The sequence below is a fragment of the Amblyraja radiata genome, chromosome 28 (genome assembly GCF_010909765.2).
Source record: "Amblyraja radiata isolate CabotCenter1 chromosome 28, sAmbRad1.1.pri, whole genome shotgun sequence".
Taxonomy (NCBI): domain Eukaryota; kingdom Metazoa; phylum Chordata; class Chondrichthyes; order Rajiformes; family Rajidae; genus Amblyraja; species Amblyraja radiata.
In genome coordinates this window covers 28,637,168-28,658,789 of record NC_045983.1, presented here as the reverse complement: position 1 = coordinate 28,658,789, position 21,622 = coordinate 28,637,168, and the positions used below count along the sequence as shown (strand labels likewise).

Sequence of the window (21,622 nt, the reverse complement as noted above, 5' to 3'; positions counted from 1 at the left end):
TTCATGACACACTTTGGAACCCCATCTCAGAACTACAATCTTAGCTTTGTTAATGTTCCTTAATGAAGCAGGCTGATGATTAAGCAGGCACTTCAGCACACGTTTACAGGCAGCTTCATGTCTCTTGCCATCGCCTCTTGCGACTGTACAATCCGCCAGGTAATACTGTGGAGTCTAGAAGAGCAAAAAATCCTTCCTCTACCGACCACTAAAGAATAAAGGAGTGGATTTTACAGTGAATGTCGGAGTACAAAAAAAAAAAAGTGAAGTCCTATTTACTTTCACAAAAATGTGCATAAATTACATCGAAGGAAACGGTCGATGGCGGAGGTTACCTGACCCAGGTAAACGTGGTCTCAAGTTATCATTCAAGGGCTTTCTGGCAACTGTGTGCAAATTAGTGTACAAAATATAAATAGCACTCTACATTCTCCCTGCTCCTGACGGATAGGTGGCACCTGTTGTAAAGTATCAGCACATGTATCCATTGTCATGGAGATAAAGGCGCCAGATTCGGTGCTACCCTATTAAAAGAATAATCGATAAAATATACCACCAATTGCAGAATTAAAAGGGGCGAATACAGCAATAAAAATGCACACTTCTTTCAACTCCTTCGAAAGAAAATTGGGGTCAGCTTTGAAGAGCAGAGCTATTAAAACAGCGACGACAATCAGTTGTACGTTAATATAAAACCCAAGCCAATGTGATTCCAATTATAATGTTCGGTAGACAAAAATGCTGGAGAAACTCAGTGGGTGAGGCAGCATCTGTGGAGAGAAGGAATAGGCGTGGTTTTGGGTCGAGACACTCCTTCAGACTGATGTCGGGGGGAGGGGAGGAGGTGGGAAAAAGAAGAGGCAGAGACCCGAAACGTCGCCTATTCCTCCCCATAGATGCTGCCTCACCCGCTGAGGCTCTCCAGCATTTTTGTCTACCTTCGATTTTTTTCAGAATCTACAGTTCTTCCTTAACCAAATCTAATGTTAGTTCTCGCCACTTCTAAAGACGTGACCAGCAATAAAAGTGGAATGCTGTATATATATCTACATTTTTAAAATATTCCCTTCAACCAATTTGTCTTTCCCCCCTTTTTCAGAATTCTGCAATGGGTGGTGCACAATTAATTCTGTTGCCCCTCATGAACTGTAACTTCAGACGAGAAACATTGTACATTTATCTTGATGCTACATCAGTATTGGCTTGAACTATGTTAATCCAGAGGCGTGGCATCCCTAATGGAGCGGGATAACATTTAAAATATCAGGTTAGACTGCAATTCCTAATTGGGAACCTGATGATTGGGTCGGAGTCTTATGGCCCCCCCACACGTTAACATCAAGGATAAGATCCCTTCCTAAGATCCCAGCAGTCCGATCTCCGAGTTTAGGAATGCCTGGCCAAAGTTTGATCAAAACGTCATTGAAAGATGAGAAGAATTTTCCGCTCGACTTGCTTGTCCAGGTTTGTCGATAATAATGGGCAGAATTTGAATGGGGAGCAAAACGAGCCTTGGCGGAGCTGGGCGTTCATTGGTCTTGTTCGCGGAAACCCATCTCTCTCGCCTCTAAATTGGGGGGGGGGAGGAAACACTCTTCCGGGACATTCTACTGACATCAGCCTTCCACGGTGACTATCCGTCTGCCGTTCCCCCGACGCTGGGAGTACACAGGTGGCGGTGGGCAGGTGCGGTCGGTGCTTGTGCGGTGGTTGCGCGAGGGATCAGTGCCGGAGGCGACACCTGTCCATTGACCTCCATTAATGGCACTGACCAGACGTGTGGGGGAACGCGTGGACGGCGCTGGGAGCCAGCAGACCCGCCCACCGTGCACAACCTCCCGCGGGGGGGTGACGGGGAACACGCTACCGACCGCCAGGTAGTGAGTGACCCGAGACCCCCGAGCAAGATTCCAACGCCACCTTTGCCGTTAACGGCACCGTGCGTGCGATCTTGCTCCAGGACTGGATTACTGCCTTGTCAGCACCACGGACAGATCAGGTGAAGCTCTTTGCCAAAGGTCACTGCAAAATGCAACCTGCCTCTCCCTCCAGGAACCACAAATGAAGCTGATTTTCAATCAGCGGGTAAACAGGCATAAGGAGCCGACAGTCGGAATCTTGTACTCATCGTTGTGGTCAATAAGTGTTCCCCCACCCCACCCCCCCCCCCCCCCCCCAACCTGTTCGACACTTCAAAGCAGAGTTTTGCTGTAAATTCACTTTGTACTATTACGTACCTGTCCCTAGACTGTCCATACCTGTCCCAGACTTAATTAGCCACCTCAATGTACCCCCCCCCCCACCCCCCCACTGAAACAAACTCAACTATGTGACGCATCTTAAAACTATCCCGAGCGATTCACAGAAGGAGAGTCAATCATCGTGGCTGCTTCACAGAAGGCGGTGGGAGGAGGCAGGTGGCAAATATCAGTAGAAAGTAGTTTGACTTCACCAGCACAACGTGACACGGTCCACAAACAGAACACAAAGGGGGCATTCACTTTGGGGACGACATCAGTAAGCCAACGGTTCGTCGGGGGGGGAAACAAGCTCTCCGCCATTCAACACACACACCCGAAGGATTCTTCTTCAAATCTAGGCCCAGCTTCAAATACCGTGCGAGGAAGGAACAACAGCGTCTCGGCTTTCCCGCCTAATGTCTCTTGTTCTGGCTGACCTGGAGAGCGTTAATCACGCTGTTGATATTCTCTTCAGGTACCTGGAAACAAACAGGTAAACCGTGTTCAGTTCTGGGCACCATGTTATAGGAAAGATATTGCCAAGCTTGAAAGGGTTCAGAGAAGATTTGCGAGGGTGTTGCCAGGGCTAGAGGGTGTTAGCTATAGGGAGAGGTTGAGTCGGCTGGGTCTCCATTCCCTGGAGCGCAGGAGGTAGAGGGGTGATTTATTTTAGGTGTACCAGATCATGAGATGAATAGATCAGGTAGATGCACAGAATCTCTTGCCCAGAGTAGGTGAATGGAGGGCCAGAGGACATAGGTTTAAGGTGAAGGGGAAAAGATTTAATAGGAATCTGAGGGGTAACTTTTTCACTCAAAGGGTGATGGGACTGTTGAGGAGGTAGTTGAGGCTGGGACTACCTAAATGTTTAAGAAACAGTTAGACAGATACATGGATAGGACAGGTTTGGAAGGATATGGACCAAACGCAGGCAGGTGGGACTAGTGCAGCTGGGGCATGTTGGCCAGTGTGGGCAAGTTGGGCCGAAGGGCCTGTTTCCACACTGTATGACTCTATGACTCTAAAAAGCATTTGAAGGACTGGCATCTTATCTAATCCAACCCAGACCAATTGACCAGAGCCATCCTGTTGTCTCAAGAATAGAAATCTCAGATCCAGATATACCAGGAAGACCCTAAGTGTACAAAATGGCACCCAAGGGAAGTGTTTCAATAGTTTAGTTTAGAGATACAGCGCGGAAACAGCCAACCAAGTCCGCGCCGACCAGCGATCCCCGCACATTAACGCTATCCTACACACACTAGGGACAATTTATACTTGCACCAAGCCAATTATCCTACAAACCTGTATGTCTTTGGAGTGCGAGAGGAAACCGAAGATCTCGGAGAAAACACACGGCGTCACGGAGAGAGCGTACAAACTCCGTACAGACAAGTGCCCGCAGTCACGATCACAGCTGGGTCTCTGGTGTTGTAAGGCAGCAGCTCTACCGCTGCGCCACCGTGCAGCCCCATCATTGTCATGATGAAGACTAAAGAGTCTGCAGATGCTGGAATCATGAGTTAAACAATCACACTGCTGTATCCTCCCCATTGTTCTAGCTGTTGCACTTGAGTTAGTGTCTATGCGTGTTCTGTCTGATCTGTTTGGTGGCACGCAAAACAAAGTTGTTCACTGTAGCTAGGTACATGTGACAATAGTAAACCTAAAGCTAAACTAAACGCCAGCAATTTAAAGTGGGTTTTTGTTAAGGTTAATTCCCGGGATGGTGGGACTGTCATATGCTGAGAGAATGGAGCAGCTGGGCTTGTACACTCTGGAGTTTAGAAGGATGAGAGGATATCTCATTGAAACATATAAGATTGTTAAGGTCTTGGACACACTAGAGGCAGGAAACATGTTCCCGATGTTGGGGGAGTCCAGAACCAGGGGCCACAGTTTAAGAATAAGGAGTAAGCCATTTGGAACAGAGATGAGGAAACACTTTTTCTCACAGATAGTGGTGAGTCTGTGGAATTCTCTGCCTCAGTGGGCGGTGGAGGCAGGTTTTCTGGATGCTTTCAAGAGAGAGCTAGATAGGGCTCTTAAAAATAGAGGAGCTGATTGGGGATGATCAGCCATTGAATGGCAGTGCTGGCTCGAAGGGCCAAATGGCCTACTCCTGCACCTATTGTCTATTGTCTAGAAATACTAGTGAAGCTTAAGGGTGAGTGAGATGGGCCTAGACGTGGCCTTCCTGTTGAGTGCACGTAGGTCCTAGTTGTTGGGCAAAAGTGGGTGGACTTTGCTCATCTTTGGTGTCACAAAACCCGGTGGTGATTCCGGAGGCTGGGATGAGGGATCGGCCTGTCGTTCCGGGCCGGTCTTCGGAATGAAGCAAATCCTCCTGCGATGTTCCAGAAAACGATGATATGCAGGGGGTGACCCCATTCTCCCCTTCCTGGTCCAGACAGCAGATCAGGCTCATCAGGGTGTTCACACAAGTCAAATTCCTGGAGTCACAAAGGGCGGCACGGTGGCGCAGCGGTAGAGTTGCTGCTTCACAGCGCCAGGGACCCGGGTTCGATCCTGACTATGGGCCTTGACTACGGCTGCACGGAGTTTGTACGCTCTCCCCGCGACCTGCGTGGGTTTTCTCCCCGTGCTCCGGTTTCCTCCCACATTCCAAAGACGTGCAGCTTTGTAGGTTAATTGTCCCCAAGTGTGTGTCCCCGATAGAACTAGTGTACGGGGTGAATGATGGTCGACGCAGTCTCGATGAGCTGCAGGGCCTGTTTTCCACGCCGCGTCCCATAACGACACCAACGATCGTCTGTACACGAGTTCTATCCGACACACGCACCGGGAACAACTTACAGGAGCCAAATAACTTAACAGACCTGCGCCAAATATGGAACGTGTGAGGAAACCCACGCGGTCACAGGGAGAGCGTGGCAACTGCGTACAGGCAGCAGCCCTGGTCAGGATCGGACATGGGTCCCTGGCGCTGTAATAGCCCTATCCCACGGTGCGAGTTCATTCCAAGAGCTCTCCCGAGTTTAAAAAAATCAAACTCGTGGTAAGTACGGAGAATGAACGTAGCGGGTACGTCTCTTAACGCTAACGACAGGTACTCGGGAAGACTCGCTAACGGCAGGTAAGCACGGGAAGACTCGTGAAGATTTTTCACCACGATGAAAAATGTCCACGAGAGCCCCGAGTACCGACGAGTGGCCATTCCCGTAAATCTCCGGTTTACGAATCAGGGCAAACTCGGGCGAGCTCTTGGAATGAACTCGTACCGTGGGACAGGGCTTTAAGGCAGCAACTCTACCGCTGCGCCACCGTGCTGCACTATGGCGTCAAACAATAGCTAGCTCCGTGAGATTGGTCTACACCTGACTAAATGCCTTCAGGAGGAATAAATGTGATTGGAAAAAATCTATAAAGATGACAGCGTATCCTGGCTACACGGAAACCCCGATCCATTTCTTACTTGCTGAGATGATGCTTTAGATCATTTACACATTCAAGTCAAATATAAAAGCTGTTAGAGTGATGGGATGGATGATTTATTATGGGCCTTTTAATATTTAATTATTCAGTTTAAAAAAAAATACTGGCTACTTACAGTAGGAAAACTTATCTGGACAAATAGAGGCACAAAATAAAACGACAACCCACGGTTAGGAATGAGGAATCAGCTCACTTAAAAAAAATAATTGTGCTTACACAACTGGAAACAGTGGTAACCAGTCAGCAGAGCAAAGAGGCTTCGTTTAGTTTAGAGATACAGCACGGAAACAGGCCCTTCGGCCCACTGAGTCCGCACTGACCCGCGATCCCCGCACACCGACACCATCCTACACACACCAGGGACAATTTGCATTTATCCCAAGCCAATTAACTTAGAAAACCTGTACGTCTTCGGAGTGTGGGAGGAGAGCGAAGATCTCGGAGAAAAGCCACGCAGGTCCCGGGGGGTATGTACAAACTCCGTACAGACAGTGCCTGTAGTCGGGATTGAACCCGGGTCTCTGGAGCTGCAAGTGCAGTGTAAGGCAGCAACTCTACTGCTGCGCCACCGTGCCGCCCTTTGAATGGAGGCACTCTGCAGACCTGCAGTGAGGAGCAGGTTGTGGATGGGGGAGGGGGAATTCTTGCGCTGTCTGCAGCGGGTCATAGTTCAACAGGTTTGCACTCAAAAGGGGAAGGGAAAAGAGCAAACACTACAAGAAAGATTTAAAAGCAAAAATTGTGCAAGGTCGGTGCCTTCTGCTTTACGCTTTACCGGGCTGAAGCAATTAGCAGTGATCAATGTGCTGATAAATCGCATTTAGTACTGCAGGGCAGTGGAGCAGACAGCGCGCATGCAAACACAGAGAACAACACTTCACACTGCCCACGGTTTTAGTAGATTAACCTCGCTCAGGAACATCAGCTTCAAGCCCTTCACGTGAGCGGGAAGGAACTGCAGATGCTGGCTTACACCGAAGATAAGACACAAAACGCTGGAGTAACTCGGCAGGACTGGCAGCATCATCTGGAGAGAAGGAATGGGTGACACTTCGGGGTCGAGACCCTTCTTCAGGCCAAGATCTTCAGGCCTGAAGAAGGGTCTCGACCCGAAACGTCACCCACTCCTTCTCTCCAGAGATGCCGCCTGTCCCACTGAGTTACTCCAGCGTTTTGTGTCTATCTTCTCGCAGTTCACATTCAGCGTGCGAGTTCTTGAGGGTCTCGCTGGGCCCATTGCTGTGATTCAGAGGAATTAATAGATTTAATAAGCTACAGTAGTGCAAAGCTACAGGCTTGTTTCTCTGGCAGAGAGTGACACTGCAGTATGCGCTTTTGCAGCCAGCCAGCTTCAGAACTTACCAGGGCATGGTCGAACTTAAACGTACTGATGTAGTATGCTGGTATATCAGCCGCCGCCAGGGGCTCTGCAATCTGAGCTACGATTCCACATTCATCTGGTGGGAAGAAGTTCAGGTTCAGTTCATTTCAGGGATACAGCGCGGAAACGGGCCCTTCGGCCCCCCCGCCGAGTCCGCACCGTCCAGCGATCCCCGCACATTAACACCATCCTACACGCACTAGGGATAATTTACACTTTTACCCAAGTCAATTAACCTGCTGTGTTATGGAGTGTGGGAGGAGACAGAAGATCTTGGAGAAAGCCCACGCGGTCACAGGGAGAACGTACAAACTCCGTACAGGCAGCGCCCGCAGTCGGGATCGAACCCGCGTCTCTCAGGCGCCGCAAGCGGTTTAAGGCAACAACTCTACCGCTGCACCACCGTGCCGCCCTTCTGATCTCTTTCACACTGCGTAACCTCCTCCAGCAGAACACACTAGCCTTAACAACGATCCGTTCAAATAACGACAGTCCGCCTTGCCATACACTTTAACTCCCCCTCCCATTCCCACCCTGACCTCTCTGTCCTGGGCCTCCTCCGCTTAGGCCCAGCGCAAATTGGAGCAACAGCACCTCATATTTCGCTTGGGCAGCTTACAACCCCAACGGTATGAATATTAATTTCTCCAACTCCGAGTAGCGCTTGCATCCCCCCTCTCTCCATCCCTCGCCCACCCTAGTCGTCGAACTAGTTTCACTGTCGTCCGGTTGAGTTTTACTGTCCGTATAACTCATTATCACCAACCCCACAGCCAACAATGGACCATTGTGGGCTCTATCTTTCCTTTATCATCAATGGTTTTTGCATATCTTTCATCCATTTGTACTGTGTGCCATCTATATCTCTCGTTCCCCTCTCCCCTGACTCTCAGTCTGAAGAAGGGTGAAGGGGACAGAGGTGAGGCATATCACAAGTTGTTCAGATTTAACCATTGGGGAAATGCAAGTTGATCCATTGAAACAATTACCATGGCCGTGATAAACTTTAGACTTTGGAGATACTCTGTGGAAACAAGCCCTTCTGCCCACCACGTCCGCGCCCATCAGCGATCGCTCGTACACTAGTTCTATGGACAATTTTTCCCGAAGCCAATTAACCTTGCAAACCTGTACATCTTTGGAGTGTGGGAGGAAACCGGAGCACTCGGGGAAAACAGGGGGAAAGTACAAACTCCGTACAGACAGCGCCCGTAGTCAGGATCGAACCCGGGTCTCTGGCGCTGTAAGGCAGCAACTCTACCGCTGCTCCACCGTGCCGCCCAAACTCAGATGAATAATAAGAAAATCAGTGAGGAAGTGAAAAGATAGTTACAGTACGTACCAAATCCCAGGGGCTGCCCACCTATTCGAACCATCTTCCAAAGTTCACCAGATGCACTTGTAAATAGTAGATTATTTGGAAACCTTAAACATAGGTGAGATTGTGAAATATATTAGCTTTAACTTGGCATCCTGAAATTATGTTATTATAATTTGACCATCATATTGGAGTCTAAATATAATTTTTTACAGGTCTCTTTATTCTGATATTTTGTATTAAAAAAAAAGTCTATAGTTTAGTTCAGGTTATTGTCACGTGTACCGAGGTACAGTGAAAAGCATTTGTTTGCGTGCTATCCAGTCAAAGAAAGGACTACACATGATTACAATCAAACTGTCCGCAGTGCACAATGGCCTGTTTCCATTATCATCGTTACTTTTTTGCATATCTTTTATTCATTATTCTTTATCTCTCTACATCACCATCTATATCTCTCGTTTCCCTTATCCCTAACCAGCCTGAAGAAGGGTCTCGACCCATTCCTTCTCAAAGTCAAAGTCAAAGTCAAAGTCAAAGTCAAAGTAGCCTTTATTGTCATTCAGACCTTTTGGGCTGAACGAAATTTAGTTGCCTTGCAGTCATACATGTAATAAAAATGACACAAAACACACAATAAACACAAATTTAACATCCGCCACAGTGAGTTCACCAGGCACCTCCTCACTGTGATGGAAGGCAAAAATCTTAAAGTCCTTGTCTCTTTCCTCCTTGTTCTCCCTTTGCTCCGAGGCGACCTGTGAACTCTCGACGCTGTCGTCCACCGGGCCCGTGGCCGATCCTCCGAGATTGGGTCGCCGCTCCCGCCGAAATGCCACAGCTCCGTTGCCGGGTCGCCGCTGTTGCTGCCGCCGGAACGCCACAGCTCCGATGTTGCCGCCGGAACGCCACAGCTCCGATGTTGCCGCCGGAACGCCATAGCTCCGTTGTGGGTCGCCGCTGCCGCCGGAATGCCACAGCTCCGATGTTGCCGCCGGAACGCCACAGCTCCGATGTTGCCGCCGGAACGCCACAGCTCCGATGTTGCCGCCGGAACGCCACAGCTCCGATGTTGCCGCCGGAACGCCACAGCTCCGTTGCCGGGTCGCCGCAGTTGCTGCCGCCGGAACGCCACAGCTCCGATGTTGCCGCCGGAACGCCACAGCTCCGATATTGCCGCCGGAACGCTACAGCTCCGATGATGCCGCCGGAACGCCACAGCTCCATTGTGGGTCGCCGCTGCCGCTGGAACGCCACAGCTCCGATGTTGCCGCCGGAACGCCACAGCTCCGATGTTGCCGCCGGAACGCCACAGCTCCGATGTTGCCGCCGGAACGCCACAGCTCCGTTGTGGGTCGCCGCTGCCGCTGCCGCCGGAACGCCACAGCTCCGATGTTGCCGCTGGAACGCCACAGCTCCGTTGCCGGGTCGCCGCTGCCGCTGCCGCCGGAACGCCACAGCTCCGATGTTGCCGCTGGAACGCTGCCCCAGCTCCGAGGCCGCCAGCTCCGCCATTAGGCCTCGGCGCAGACGGAGACGGACACGGGAGATACGGCAAGAGAAGTCGCATCCCCCCGAAGGAAGAGACCAAAAACACGTTTCCCCCCCCCCCCCACACACAACATAATAAAATAAAACCAAAAATTAACTAAATCAGGACAAAAGAACAAACAAAAAAATAAAAAACAAACGGACTGCAGGCGAGCCGCAGCTGCTAAGGCAGCGCCGCCATTCTCCCCAGAGATGCTGCCTGTCCCGCTGAGTTACTCCAGCATTCAGTGTCTACTTAAGGATAAAGGGGGCAATGTTTTAGTGCAAGATATATCGTTGAAGTCTGATAAAAGTCCGATTAAAGATAGGCAAAGGTCTCTAATAGGTAGATTAGTTTGTAGTTTAGTGTATGGTCAGTGGATACAGTAGACAAGGTTGGAGGAGGTGCACGTGAACCTCTGCTTCACCTGAAAGGACTATGTGTACGTGTTTCCAAGTTTGTGGGCAGCTTACAACCAAGCGGTATGAATATTGATTTCTCTAACTCTCTAACTAGTTTCAATGTAGTCCAAAGATAGACACAAAATGCTGGAGTAACTCAGCCGGGCAGGCAGCACCAGTGGAAACATCCTCTCCACATCCACTCTATCCAAGCCTTTCATTATTCGGTCCATTTCAATGAGGACCCGCTCATCCTTCTAAACTCCAGCGAGTACAGGCCCAGTGCCGTCAAACGCTCATTACATGTTAACCGACTCACTCCTGGGATCATTCTGGTAAACCTCCTCTGGACCCTGTCCAGAGCCAACACATCCTTCCTCAGGTTTGGTGCCCGAAAATTGCTCACAATACTCCAAATGCGGCCTGACCAGCGCCTTTATAAAGCCTCAGAGTTACAACCCTGAGAGTTCTCGTACCTCTGTTGCGTTTGCACGTCCATTACTAGCGAGATGTACTGTTCGATGAGGGAGAAGGAAAAGAACCGAATGTGACCACTTTCCTCGCTGCCTATGGCTGAGTCTTTCACACTGTAACCACAACAAACACATCACGTGGTCAAATACATTGTTGCTTTGTCCTCGTTGAAACGCTGTGGCACACTTGCATACATCTGTAAGCTTTTTCACTGAACGAAAATTCACATTAAGATAATCGTTTATGCGTTATTTCAAGGACAGCGCTTCAAGGAAAACATCACATCACATCGAGCAACTGGGAACACAATGCACTGGACAGGCACTCCTGGAGGAAATCCGTGCAGGAAGGAGCTGCACGTCACGAAATGGATCGATGCCGTGTCGCAGAGACAAAATGACAGCACCAGCTCGACGACTACCAACCACCGCCAGTCTCCACTGCCCACGTTGCACCAAGGTGTGTGGATCGCGGATCGGCCTCTGCAGACATCTGCAGACCCACAAGTAGACGATCCTAAGCAGAGGACAGTCATACTCGTTGCCAGTGATCGCCGATGAAGACAGGGCATATTTCTCCACGGAGGATTAAATGAAACAGCCAAGGTCTCGAGAACCAAAAAAATTTGATTGTAATCTCAGTTTCTCACTGGCAGGCAAAAGAAAAACGTAATCAGGATTTGTGATTGTGTTGTCCTTCACACCAGTTCCATCGGCTATTTACAGATCGCGCAGCAAACATAAATCATCGTGATCTTTCTGACTCACCCGTTGGAGTAAAACATGACGTCCATGAGAAGCGTAGCTACGGTGGGTAAGGTGTCGGGATCCAAGCTGGTTACACAGAACTTGTTGCTGGGACTCGAGAGCGGATGAATAACTGGCCTCTGAACTGTGTGACAGATGACAAAAATCAAGATGTCTGCATTAAAGCCCTTCGGTGAAAGGTGGTCTCTGCCACTTGAAGCATGGTTCTACTGGTGCATGGAGAACAGGCGAGTGCTACGTCATGCACCATAAAGCACTTTCGTCCCGAAGACAAGACACTAAAAGACGGACACTAAATGCTGGAGTAACTCAGCGGGACGGGCAGTACCTCTGGAGAGCTCGACAGAGATGCTGCCTGGCCCACTGAGTTACTCCGGCATTTTGTGTCTGTCTTCGATTTAAACCAGCATCTACAGTTCTTTCCCACACTAAAAGATGAAGCAACTCAGCGGGGTCAAGCAGCATGTCTGTAGAAAAGGAAGAGGTGACGTTTCGGGTCAGTCCGAAGAAGGGTCTTGATGTTTTCAAGAGAGAGTTAGATGTGGCTCTTAGGGCTAACGGAATCAAGGGATATGGGGAGAAAGCAGGAACGGGGTACTGATTCTGGATGATCGGCCATGATCATATTGAATGGTGGTGCTGACTCGAAGGGCCGAATGGCCTACTCCTGCATCTATTTTTAGATGTTTCAATGTTTCTATGACCCGAAACGTCACCGATTCCTTTTCACCAGAGATGCTGCCTGTCCCGCTGAGTCGCTCCAGATTTTTGTGTCTATCTTCGGTTTAAACCAGCATCTGCCGTTTCTTCCTACACACTCTGTTATAGTGCTAAAGATTTCATGAACGCCACTGCAGAGAAGCTAAACAGTGATTAATTCCTGGCTGCAGATGGATCAGTTCAAGCCTGCTTTGATCCAGTTGCAACCTGCGATCGGTACAATGGATAAAAATCAACAGAGGGGTCTCGACCCGAAACGTCACCTATTCCTTCTCCCCAGAGTTGCTGTCAGACCCGCTGAGTTACTCCAGCCTTTTGTGTCTGTCCTCGGTTTAAACCAGCGTCTGTTGCTCCTCCCTGATCACCTCATTCTGCTATTTCTAAATGTAACAAACAGGAACACTCAAAGAATAACCCAGTCATTTTCTCTTTTTTTCTCTTTCTTTCTTTTTACTTTTCTTTATTTTCTACAGGCTATCACTTGTTAACCCCAGGCACTCCAGGGGTTTACACGTCATAACTTATTTTACTCTTTCCTTTTCTCGCTTTATTTTTCTTGTGTTATCTTTCTTTTGTTAAATTTTAAATAGAAGTTGTACACGAAATGTATTATGTCCTATGCCACGCTTTATACTACTGTACGCTAGTTCTAATAAAGAATAAATAAATAAAATAACCCAGCCACTTACATATTTGGTGACGTCTGAAAACACTTCAAAGAGTAGCAGCAAAGAAGTGCAGATGCTCTTTCATCATTCACAGTGATCAATTCCTTCACTGTCCTTGGTTATGAATGAATGAATGAATGTTCTATTGCCACATGTGACAAGTCACAGTGAAATTCTTTGCTTGCACAACCCAAGGTATGCGAATAGTGGCCAGGTAAAGGGCACCGACAAAGTTACAAAGTATCCCCGCGCCAGGCCCCCCTTTGTGCTCCCTCACCCTCCCCCGCGCCAGGTCCCCATTGTATTCCCCTCATCCCCTTCAGGGGCGGAAATCCCGGGGGGGTACAGGGGGGACACGTCCCCCCCCCCCCCCTGCTTTGAGAGGTGGGGGACGGTCCCCCCTTCATGTTTTGTAATCCGGACTTTATCAGCCGCTTTCTAAGGGCTGAATCGTCCCGTTCGTGGGGCCTTTCAGTGCCCAGCGCGGCTTAAAATCAAACTGCTGCATCGAGGCGATCGAGGCGATCGAGGCTCCCGATGTTGAAGCCCCCGCCGGCCGATGAAAGGCCCCGTGAACGGGCCAATTCAAGCCCCACGATTCGGGGCGGACGAAGCTGCTGTTGCCCACAGCCGAACCCTCGCTTGTGTGCGCTTGTGTATGCGCATGTGCGCGCGCGCGCGCGGCCGGCAGGAAATTGTGTCCCCCGCATGTTTTTACAGCGATTTCCGTGCCTGCCCCTCCCTCACGGCCACCCCCCCCCCCCCACGCCGGGTCCTCCAATGTTCCTTCCCCTGGTTAGGCCAACGTTGCCAAGTCATAGACAAGTCCAGGTAGCAGAGTGGTTACAAACTCACCTAGTTTTGGCTTCACAAATCCATTGGTGATTCCTAGGTGATCAGCAGCCACTGTCTCCCCATTCACTACCCTGAGGATGGTAAACTCTGCTGACAGGGTGTGCATGACCAGAGGCAGGTCTCTTTCCCGTACCTAAGAGCAAAAGAAATGGAAAATGTCAAAGCCCTTCTGATGTCCCGGATGGGAACGGGACACAAACAGCTGGAGTAAGGCGCTGGTCAGGCCGCATTGAGAGTATCGCGAGCAATTTTGGGCACCATATCTGAGGAAGGATGTTTAAGAAAGAACTGCAGATGCTGGAAAAATCGAAGGTAGACAAAAAAATGCTGGAGAAACTCGATGGAGAGAAGGAATTGGCAACGTTTCGGGTCGAAGCCCTTCTTCAGACTGACGTCAGGCAACTGAACCATCATATCACCAACTAGAGAGAGGTCCTGACCTACAATCTACCTCAACTATCAACCATCTACATCATCGAACTATCTTTAATCAGACTTTACTGGACTTTATCTTGCACAAAACATTATTCCCTTTATCTTGTATCTGTACACTGTGGACGGCTTGATTGTAATCATGCATAGTCTTTCTGCTGACTGGATAGCATGCAGCAAAAATGTACCTTGTTAAACGTGACAAAAACTAAACTAAACTGAACCAAGGCCTGTGGCTCACAAGAAAATTATCTCTTCTGAATTTCCAATTTATTTGCATTGTGCGAGTGGTGATGTTTTGAAAATGGCCACAGCTGTGTAAGGTATCGTATTTCCTTTCATGAAATGTCCACTCAAGTAGCCGAAAGGAATACTTGTTGAAGCACCGATCAAGAAAGCACACCACCGCCGCTACTTCCTAAGAAGGCTTCAGAAGTTCGCCATGTCCCCAACAACCCTCACCAACTTCTACTGATGCACCGTAGAAAGCATTTTATTGGGATGCATCACAGTACATAGAAAATAGGTGCAGGAGTAGGCCATTCGGCCCTTCTAGCCTGCACCGCCATTCAATATAATCATGGCTGATCATCCAACTCAGTATCCTGTACCTGCCTTCTCTCCATACCCCCTGATCCCTTTAGCCACAAGGGCCACATCTCACTCCCTCTTAAATATAGCCAATGAACTGGCCTCAACTACCTTCTGTGGCAGAGAATTCCAGAGATTCACCACTCTCTGTGTGAAAAATGTTTTCCTCATCTCGGTCCTAAAAGATTTCCCCTTTATCCTTAAACTGTGACCCCTTGTTCTGGACTTCCCCAACGGTTTGGGAACAGCTCCATCCGAGACCCGCAAGAAATTGCAGCGGATTGTGGACTCAGCCCAGACCATCAGACAAACCAACCTCCCTTCCATTGACTCGATTTCTACCTCACACTGCCTTGGCAAGGCCAGCAGCATAATCAAGGATGAGTTGCACCCCAGCCACTCTCTCTTCTCCCCTCTCCCATCGGGCAAAAAGGGACAGTTTCCTCCCAGGTGTTGTCAGGCAACTGAATCATCCAACCACAACCAGAGGGCAGTCCTGGACTACTATCAGACTGTCTTTGATCAGACTTTGCTGGCTTTACCTTGCACTAAACGTTATTCCCTTATCATGTCTCTCTTGGTCGGTGCTTCAACAAGTAGTCCTTTCGGCTACTTGAGTGGACATTTCATGAATGGCTCGATTGTAATCATGTATTGTCTTTAAGGTGGAGGGCAAAGATTTAATAGGAGTCTGAGGGGTAACTTTTCCACACAAAGGGTGGGGGATGTATGGAACAAACTGTCCGAGGAGGCAGTTGAGGCTGGGACTATCCCAACATTTAAGAAGTCGTTAGACAGGTACATGGATTGGACAGGTTTGGAGGGATATGGACCAAATGCTGGCAGGTGGGACTAGTGTAGCTGGGGCATGTTGGCCAGTGTGGGCAAGTTGGGCCAAACGGCCTGTTTTCACACTGTATCATTCTATGACGCTATTGTCTTTCTGCTGACTGGTTAGCACGCAATAAACTAAAGTCAACTACACTGAAGGATACTGTTAACACATCACGGAGGAAACACCTGATGCAGCTCGAATCAGAGGTCTGATGTTGAAATGTCCGTGCTGGCTGTGTTACAGAAAATGCAGCTGAGGAGAAGATCGAGGGCGGGTGGATATCAGGGGCAAACTCTCTTTGCCGCCTCCTTCAACAATTCTGTAACCATTAGTTACACAATTCACCCACTGGTCTCCCAAAATAGCCCCTCGAGCCACTTAGATACTGCAGAGTGCCGTGCACCTGGAACATGATTCATTACCATCATAAAATGGAGTTGCATTAGACACACCCTCAGGAAAGCTGCCACAAACATCACCCGGCAAGCCCTGAAATGGAACGCTCCAAGGAAAAAGGAACGGAGGTCGCCCCAGGAACAGCTGGAGAAGAGGTGTCCAGGCAGAAATGTCTGAGAGTGGGCTCAACTGAGGAGATCTCGAAAGAACTGCCAACAACCGAGTGAGGTGGAGGACATTGATCAATGGCCTTTGCTCCCTAGAGGAGAAAAGGTGTTAAGAAGAAGTTGTGATAGGAGCAGAATTAGGCCATTCGGCCCATCAAGTCTACTCCGCCATTCAATCATGACTGATCTATCTCTTCTTCTTAACCCCATCCTCCTGCCTTCTCCCCATAACCCCTGACACCACATGCTCCGTATCTGACGCCCTCCTGACACAATAATGAATTTGACTTAGGTACACAAAATTGCTGGAGCGAAGGAAATAGGCGACGTTTCGGGCCGAAACCCTTCTTCAGACTGATGGGGGGTGGGGGGGGGAAGAAAGAAGGAAAAGGGGAGGAGGAGGAGGAGCCCGAGGGCGGGCGGATGGGAGGAGACAGCTAGAGGGTTAAGGAAGGGGAGGAGACAGCAAGGGCTAGCCAAATTGGGAGAATTCAATGTTAATGCCATAAGGACGCAAGGTCCCCAGACTGAATATGAGGTGCTGTTCCTCCAATTTCCGCTGTTGCTCACTCTGGCAATGGAGGAGACCCAGGACAGAGAGGTCGGATTGGGAATGGGAGGGGGAGTTGAAGTGCTGAGCCACCGGGAGGTCAGGTAGGTTATTGGGGACTGAGCGGAGGTGTTCGGCGAAACGATCGCCCAACCTACGCTTGGTCTCACTGAAGTGCTGAGCCACCGGGAGGTCAGGCAGGTTATTGCGGACTGAGCGGAGGTGTTCGGCGAAACGATCGCCCAACCTACGCTTGGTCTCACCGAATGAATTTGACTTAGTCTGCACGTGCTATTTTTTTGACATTATCACTGAGCCTGCCTCCAAGAGCCAGTTTGCTTTGGTTTAGTTTAGCTTTGATGTGACATCTATGGAAAGTCTTTTAAAAGTGATATTGGGTATTAGTAGAAATAATAACATCTAAAAGTCTGAAGAATCTGCTGGTCCAGCACGAACAAAGTCATGGGAGTGTCGGAGTCCTTCTATATTTAGTTTCATTTTGTTTATAGATACAGTGTGGAAACAGGCCCTTCAGCCCACCGAGTCCGCTCCATCCAACGACCACCCCTATACTAGTTCCATCCCACACACTGGGGACAATTTACAGAAGTCAATTGACTTACAAACCGGCACGTCTTGTGGAGTGTGGGAGGAAACCGGAGCACCCGGAGAAAACCCACGCAGGTCACGGGGAAAACGTACAAACTCCGCACAGACAGCACCCCCGTGGTCAGGATCGAACCCGGGTCTCTGGCGCTGTGAGGCAGCGACTCTACGGCTGCGCCACCGTGCCGCTACTCTTGGCATGATTGAAAGTGAGTGAGTACACACCCAGGGAGAAGGTGGCACACAGTCTCCGAGCAGCGATGTCTTACCAGGATGAAGTCTGTTTGATAGGTAGAGAGCATGAAGACAGAGATGTTGTGGTCGGCGAGGGGTGCGATCACTGACTTGGCGATCTTGGTGACTCCGATGGGCTGTGAGCCGGAGAAGCTGCCACCGCCAGACACCACATTCAACGCTAGCCACATCTCATCTGCCACGCTCAGCTGCTCGGGCCCTGGCAGTTCTGCAAAGACCAAAGACAAGTGAATAAGGAGCAGGCTATCACTTTCAAGCAAAGTGCACGGGTTAGTTTAGTTTGGTTTGGTTACACAGCGCGGAAACAGGCCCTTCGGCCCCGCCAAGTCCGCGCCGACCAGCAATCCCCGCACACTAACGCTATCCTGCACACACCCTACAAACCTGCTTGTCTTTGGAGTGTGGGAGGCAACCGGAGCAACCCGGAGAAAACCCACGCGGGTCACAGGGAGAACGTACAAACTCCGTACAGACAGAGCACCCGTGGTCAGGATCGAACCCGGGTCTCTGGCGCTGTGAAGCAGCAACTCTACCGCTGAACCACCGTGCTGCCCCTCTGTGCAGTAAGTTTAAAACCGTTAAACATACCTTGAAGTATTTGGAATGTATCCAATGTGTAGATTAATTCATTGCAATTTATACCGAAACATCGAAACCTACTTAATGAATGAATTCTCTAGCTGCTGGAACAGTTAGGATCAACAACGATTGTTACTGGATACAGCACCCGATAGTCAGAGGGAGGCGGATCTGTGGAATTCATTGCCACAGACGGCTGTGGAGTCCAAGTCAATGGATATTTTTAAGGTGGAGATTGACAGATTCCTGATTAGTACGGGTGTCAGGGGTTATGGGGAGAAGGCAGGAGAATAGGGTTGAGGGGGAGAGATAGATTAACCATGGTTGAATGGCGGAGACCCGGAGATGCTGCCTGACCTGCTGAGTTACTCCAGCATTTTGTGTTTATCGTGGGTGTAAACCGGCATCTGCAGTTTCTTGCTACACAGCTTTAAATATATGTTAGATTCTTTATCCACTGTACCTGGTGCTCTGGTTTCCTCCCACGTCCCAAAGAGGTGCGGGTTTGGAGATTAATTGGCTCTCTCTAAATTGCCTCTAGATGTCGGGGGTGGATGAGAACGCAGGGCACTGCGAACAGGGTATCAATGGTTGGCATGGACTCGGTGGGCCGAAGGGCCAGTTTCAATGGTGTGTCTCGAAAACTTAAAACTATCGTTTTCAATTCTGCAGGAGGACAATGGGGGAATATGTCCCGTTAGAAATTCAGTCAAACCTCTGTTACCTAAGTCCGAAGGAGCAATATTAGGCCATATCTGCTCCGCCATTCAATCATGGCTGATCTATCTTTCCCACTCAATCCCATTCTACTGCCTTCTCCCCCTTAACCCCCGACACCCGTACTAATCAAGAATCTATCAAACTCCGCCGTAAAAATATCAATTTTCTTGGCCAGGTTGCAAACTCGATCAAAGCAGGCTTGAAATGATCAATCCGCAGCCAGGAATTAATCACTGTTGATGGTCTCTGCAGTGATGTTCGTGAAAACCAGTCAGTCAGTCAGTCAATTTTATTTGTGTAGCACATTTAAAAACAACTCACGTTGACCAAAGTGCTGTACATCAGTGCAGATACTAATGTGCTACATACGATAATAATAATAATGGATGGGATTTATATAGCGCCTTTCTAATACTCAAGGCGCTTTACATCGCATTATTCATTCACTCCTCAGTCACACTCGGTGGTGGTAAGCTACTTCTGTAGCCACAGCTGCCCTGGGGCAGACTGACGGAAGCGTGGCTGCCAATCTGCGCCTACGGCCCCTCCGACCACCACCAATCATTCACACACATTCACACACAGGCAAAGGTGGGTGAAGTGTCTTGCCCAAGGACACAACGACAGTATGTACTCCAAGCGGGATTCGAACCGGCTACCTTCCGGTTGCCAGCCGAACACTTAGCCCATTGTGCCATCTGTCGTCCCACAGACGTGGTACACAGACGTGGTACACAGACGTGGTACATAGACCTAACAATACATACATAAACTGTTTACAACCCCCCTCAGAGGACCTCAAAAACACTAGGGAGTCGAAATAGGTTTATTTTTGTTTGTTTTTGTTTTTTGTTTTTTTGTTTTTGTTTATTTTATTAGAAGTTAGTACAATACACAACAATACAGTGGGACCTAATTTTAGGTGCCAACTATGTCATAACGTGATTATACATTCTATGTCCAACCTCTAGTTTTATGTTTTTGAAAAGGAAATAAGAAAGACAAGAAGAAGGGGAAAAGAAAAAAGAAAAAAAAATTGAAGAGAAAAAGAGGAAAAATAGATAGTAGAAAATAGAAAAACGTGAAGTGTGTGTATAAGAAAAGAAAAAGTGGGAAGTAGAAATAGGAGAAAAAGACCCTTAAAAGAGAAATTTTCAAATCTTTATTCGGAGATGTAGATCTATCCACGACCTGATCTGAAATCAGCAATCTTTACAGTACCGCTGCATCACATGATTCCAAAAAGTCGATGAAAGGAGACCAACTCCTTAAGAATTGGTCATATTTATCTATTAGTCGGAGTCTCATTTCTTCAAGGCGTGCTATGTCCATCATATTCCTAGTCCACATTTTAACAGTTGGAATAGCTGTATTCTTCCAAAATTTAGGTTTTGAGCCTCGATTTAAAGGAGTCGATGGAGGGGGGCAGTTCTGATGAGGCGAGGGATGCTGTTCTGAGTGGCGCTGGACTGAGTGGCAACGGGCCCCACACGGTCATGTGCGCGTCAAAGATTAATGCGAGTCAGTGGGCGCCGATTAGCTGCGCCGTAAGCAAGAAGGACGAGGAAAGTCAACTGTGTCACACTTCATGGGTGGATGTCCGGAAAATGGTTTTATCTTGATTATCAAGGGTGTCAGAGGTTACGGGGAGAAGGCAGGAGAATGGGGTTGAGAGGGAAAGATCGATCAGCCATGATTGAATGGCGGAAAGGACTTGATAGGCCCAATGGCCTAACTCTACTCATAAACCTATGTGTTTTTATTTACTATATTTTCCCTTTCTATTGTTAACATTTTAAAAAAGTTACCTGAGTAACTCAGTGGGTCAGGCAGCATCTCTGGAGATAAACGTTCAATAGGTAATAGGCAATAGGTGCAGGTGTAGGCCATTCGGCCCTTCAGCACCGCCGTTCACTGTGATCATGGCTGATCATCCACAATCAGTACCCTGTTCCTGCCTTCTCCCCCCTATCCCTTGACTCCGCCATCTTTAAGAGCTCTATCTAACTCTCTCTTGAAAGCATCCAGTGAATTGGCCTCCACTGCCTTCTGAGGCAGAGAATTCCAGAGATTCACAACTCTCTGGGTGAAAAAGTTTTTCCTCATCTCCGTTCTAAATGGCCTACCCCTTGTTCCTAAACAGTGGCATGTCGGGTCGGGACCCTGCCCGATGTTGTGTGTTGTGGTGGCAGAAATTGTGGGCCGAACGGCCTTGCGCTGTTCTATGATGGAACTGAGGCACAGTCTTACAGAATTTTCAAGTGATTTTCTTTGCAATAGAGATAGCATTTATGCAATTGTCCTAATTACTTGCTGCACTGTTCACTTGCCTTTTGAAACTCATGCGCAGTGATCCTAATCGCTCTGCATCTCGGAGCATTGCTGTCTCTCACAATTTACGTAATATGCTTCATTTAGAATCTTCTTGTCAAAATGGATGTTAATTTTTCCAGCATTATTCTCCAGTTGGCAGGATGTTCCTTTGCTTCGTCACTTTACCTCTCTCTCTGTGTCTTTTGAAGCCTGCTTCTGTCTTGCCCTTAATCTTCAGCTGATCCCTGTGTCATGGCCAAATTTAATGAGCAGTGCCGCAATGCCATCATCCTCATCATTAATATAAAGGTCAGGCCTGGTCACGAAACCCTCTGGAACTCATTGCACCTTGACGACCAGAATAAAG

The 21,622-nt window shown here is 48.8% G+C and overlaps 1 protein-coding gene across 1 annotated transcript in view; it reads right to left on the bottom strand.

Annotated features, from left to right (window-relative positions):
* Window positions 1–951: 951 nt before the first annotated feature.
* Window positions 952–21,622, bottom strand: part of LOC116989034 (cytosolic arginine sensor for mTORC1 subunit 2) — a 117,642-nt gene continuing 96,971 nt past the window's right edge. Inside the window, exons 3-9 of the mRNA XM_033046158.1 lie at window positions 17,658–17,851; window positions 13,812–13,944; window positions 11,569–11,692; window positions 10,804–10,914; window positions 8,420–8,502; window positions 7,059–7,153; window positions 952–2,719 (exon numbers count right to left, since the gene is read on the bottom strand). Coding sequence (XP_032902049.1) covers window positions 2,654–2,719; window positions 7,059–7,153; window positions 8,420–8,502; window positions 10,804–10,914; window positions 11,569–11,692; window positions 13,812–13,944; window positions 17,658–17,851 — 806 coding nt within the window. The 3' untranslated portion in view covers window positions 952–2,653. The remainder of the gene's footprint in view (window positions 2,720–7,058; window positions 7,154–8,419; window positions 8,503–10,803; window positions 10,915–11,568; window positions 11,693–13,811; window positions 13,945–17,657; window positions 17,852–21,622) is intronic.